Source organism: Punica granatum, chromosome 5 (genome assembly GCF_007655135.1).
Source record: "Punica granatum isolate Tunisia-2019 chromosome 5, ASM765513v2, whole genome shotgun sequence".
Classification (NCBI taxonomy): Eukaryota; Viridiplantae; Streptophyta; class Magnoliopsida; order Myrtales; family Lythraceae; genus Punica; species Punica granatum.
In genome coordinates this window covers 4272127-4275103 of record NC_045131.1, presented here as the reverse complement: position 1 = coordinate 4275103, position 2977 = coordinate 4272127, and the positions used below count along the sequence as shown (strand labels likewise).

At 40.9% G+C, this 2977-nt stretch overlaps 1 protein-coding gene across 1 annotated transcript; it reads right to left on the bottom strand.

Moving 5' to 3' along the window:
* Nucleotides 1–216: 216 nt before the first annotated feature.
* On the bottom strand, nt 217–2007 carry LOC116208745 (F-box protein At2g39490-like). Its single transcript, XM_031542295.1, has 3 exons — nt 1067–2007; nt 713–871; nt 217–617 (listed from the first exon to the last, which is right to left on the bottom strand). Exons 1-3 carry the CDS (start codon nt 1919–1921, stop codon nt 387–389), a joined length of 1245 nt encoding a protein of 414 aa, XP_031398155.1. The 5' UTR covers nt 1922–2007; the 3' UTR covers nt 217–386.
* Between the last annotated feature and the right edge of the window lie 970 nt (nt 2008–2977).

Genomic DNA, 2977 nt, shown 5'->3' with positions numbered 1-2977 from the left:
TAAATTAAATACCAAAGTCAAATGATAAAAATTGGCAACTAGAGGACTTTTCCTATATATGTCGACATTTTCCCTCGATCATTTGTCATGTTGCGTGAAATTTATGATTTATCTATATATTGCACGTATACTAATAGACTGCCACGACTTAGATTATGCAATATAGAAATTATTAATAAGTTCTAAATTCGACCGGCTCGATCACAATTTCAACCGTTAAGAGCGCTGAATTTTCAACTTTTTAATATCCAAAAATTAAGTATTATATGTTACACTTAGAGCTGCATCTGCTGTTACAATATTTAATTTTCAACTTATATGCATGGATTGGAAATCAAGAAATTGGCTGTCTTGTTTCAGCCAAAGAAACCTTTTGACTTTCACGCTTATGTTATAACCGACATTGACTCCAGGATAACTGCCTTTTCCAGCAGAAGCTCCATCAAGGACAGCCGGTCTTCTTCACTTGCGAGATGACCCAAACCCATCCTCACCGCCTTTAGGTGCTTGAGCGGCAAAACGTCAGACTTCACAGTATCGTAATCCCTCCACAGGTGGGGTTCATGCCAGTGCTGGTGCAAAATCGGGCAGTGAACCATGCCGAGGCTGTGATCAACCTGCAAACAGAATAATATATTTTATCATTTGACCATCCAATTAATAATATGCGGGCTAAAATTCTGATTAAGGTCGTGGAATCGAATGGGCTTACGTCTATGAACAACTTGTTTAAAACGGGACAGATGTTCAAGAAACAAGCCAGAGAGTCCCTTTTGGTGCTGTTCATCGAGGAATCGGCCCAACGCAGCTCCTTCAATCTGCTGAACTGGAACTCTAGCTTCCCATATATGACCCCTGCTGAACAGAGCCACTGCAACAACATTCGTAACAAGTATAATTATTCCCTTCTGGAAGCTGAACGACACAGAAAATTACGAGTGATTATAATTTTTGGTTAATATTTTAGCGACATGGAAGCCGCAAAGAACTTGTTACGCATTTTCTTTTACATCATTCATATATTACGTATTTGAAAGCCGGGAATAAGAATATGTATGTGTCTTACCTCAAGAAGCCACCCGCTAATCGTGAGAAATTCGACCTCCTTCATTGAGTCCAGGAGAGACAGAACTTCCTCACAGTCGAATTCCCCAGGCCCGGACCCGTCCCTAAGATTGAGCGCAACCTCGGCCAAATTCGATGTGCTCTTTAGCTCTATCTTCGGGAGAGCTCCCTGGTAACGGAATGATTTCAGCTCCAGGGCACAAACAGAGACACGACCCAAGTCCGGGCAATTGGAAATTGCCAACTCCTGGAGGCTACTGTTCTTGTCAATGGCAATAGTCTCCAATCCAGGGCACTTCTCCAGGATTAGGCTCTCGAGGATGTGGCAGCACGAGAAAAGATTGGAAACGAAGCCGGAGCCAAGGGAGGCCACGGACCTGAGGTGGAGCCGCCTCAGCTCAGTTAAATTAGCTGTGCCTAGAGCAGGCCCAAGCTTCAAATGGAAGCTCCTGCACTCCCAGATGTTCTTTGAAAATTGGAGATGGAGCTCTTTCTCCACTCCCTTTATGGCCGTGATGGTAATTAATTCATGTTCCGAGCCACTTGGTGGCTCGTGGTTGGCTCCGGGAATGCCAGCGAAGCACAGCTTCCGTGCCTCCGGAGCTTCATAGGATCCTAGAAATGTGCTGACGAGGACCTGCACTGAATCCTCGACCATGTCTTGGACTGCACCAAAGTTTGTGTTCGAGTCCATGTTGAGGGAGACATTCAGTCGGCTAGGCGCCCACAGGGTCCTCCACCTGGTTGAGAGGATGGTTGTCCTCGCTGCTTCTTTAAGTGGAATGGAGCAACTGATCCGCCGCAGGATGTCATCCGGCAAGCTGCTTATCGAGTCGGATCTTGCTTGATCTTCCATCGCCTAAGAATCTCGTTATAAACGTCGAAGTGCTATAAGAGATTCGAGTTTAAAAAGGCGGAAGTCAGGCTTTTAGATTTGCACAATAGGGAGGACATGGAGAGCAGTTATATATAGGGGGGCAAGCGCCGATCGATTGGTGGAGAGGCCTAGCTTGGACGGCTTCAAAACAAACATTTATCGTCACTTTTCAAAGATGTGAAAGCTCCTAGTGATTGACATTTCATTAATTTAATTCGTAAATAGATCATTGAACAATTAAAACTTTGTCCGATGATAAATTAACAATGATTTTATTATGAGATACTAATGTCATTTGTACTGCTAACTTGCATTCGTTATTAAAGTAGTTTGACGCGTGGTCCTTTTAAGAAAAATCTTAAGTTCAAATATTGTGAATGTTACAAATTGATGATTGAGGGAGTCTTAGCAATTAGTAGACTGACCTGGCTCAGAATGAATTGGACAAGACCTATTAGACTTATGAATATCAAGTTATTAAAAAAAATGTCATATATACTCACCTAATCGGAGGGAAAAAGTTTTGTCTTCTCATATATGATTTGAATGGATCACTAACTAAAAGTCGACTATATTTACCGTGTAATATAATAAGTTAAACATTTATTTATATATGCGATAAAATGAAGACCAATCTCCCATTCACTTATATATGTATCCCCCAATAACAATAACGATATTTTAGTGTTTGAAAATTATATCTATCATCTCCGGAATCTGCATGTCTAGCACCACATAAAGAGGAAGACTAACGTAGGATACATCATATAACTATTCGATCAACCCCAAAGTATTTATCGATGAATGGTAATTTTCAACTAATGCAGCTTTTCTCCCCCTCAATTTGAATATTTATGTAATTCAAAATTTATCTTGAATATTTATGACTTAATAAATTATAGTTCTTCCTACGACCTTACTCTTTTTAGGAGGTCTGACATAGATTCACTGCTTGCTAGCTGAGAAAATTGGCCATTGTTTACATATACAAGGACTAATGACTTGCGTTGACATTTGTACGGCCTAGAAATTTAA

Coding starts and splice junctions, on each gene's coding strand:
- LOC116208745 (XM_031542295.1), bottom strand. CDS start 1,921: ATGGAAGATCAAGCAAGATCCGACTCGATAAGCAGCTTGCCGGATGAC. Junction 872..1,066: donor TTAGCGGGTGGCTTCTTGAG/GTAAGACACATA, acceptor ATGTTGTTGCAG/TGGCTCTGTTCAGCAGGGGT. Junction 618..712: donor TAAACAAGTTGTTCATAGAC/GTAAGCCCATTC, acceptor TTCTGTTTGCAG/GTTGATCACAGCCTCGGCAT.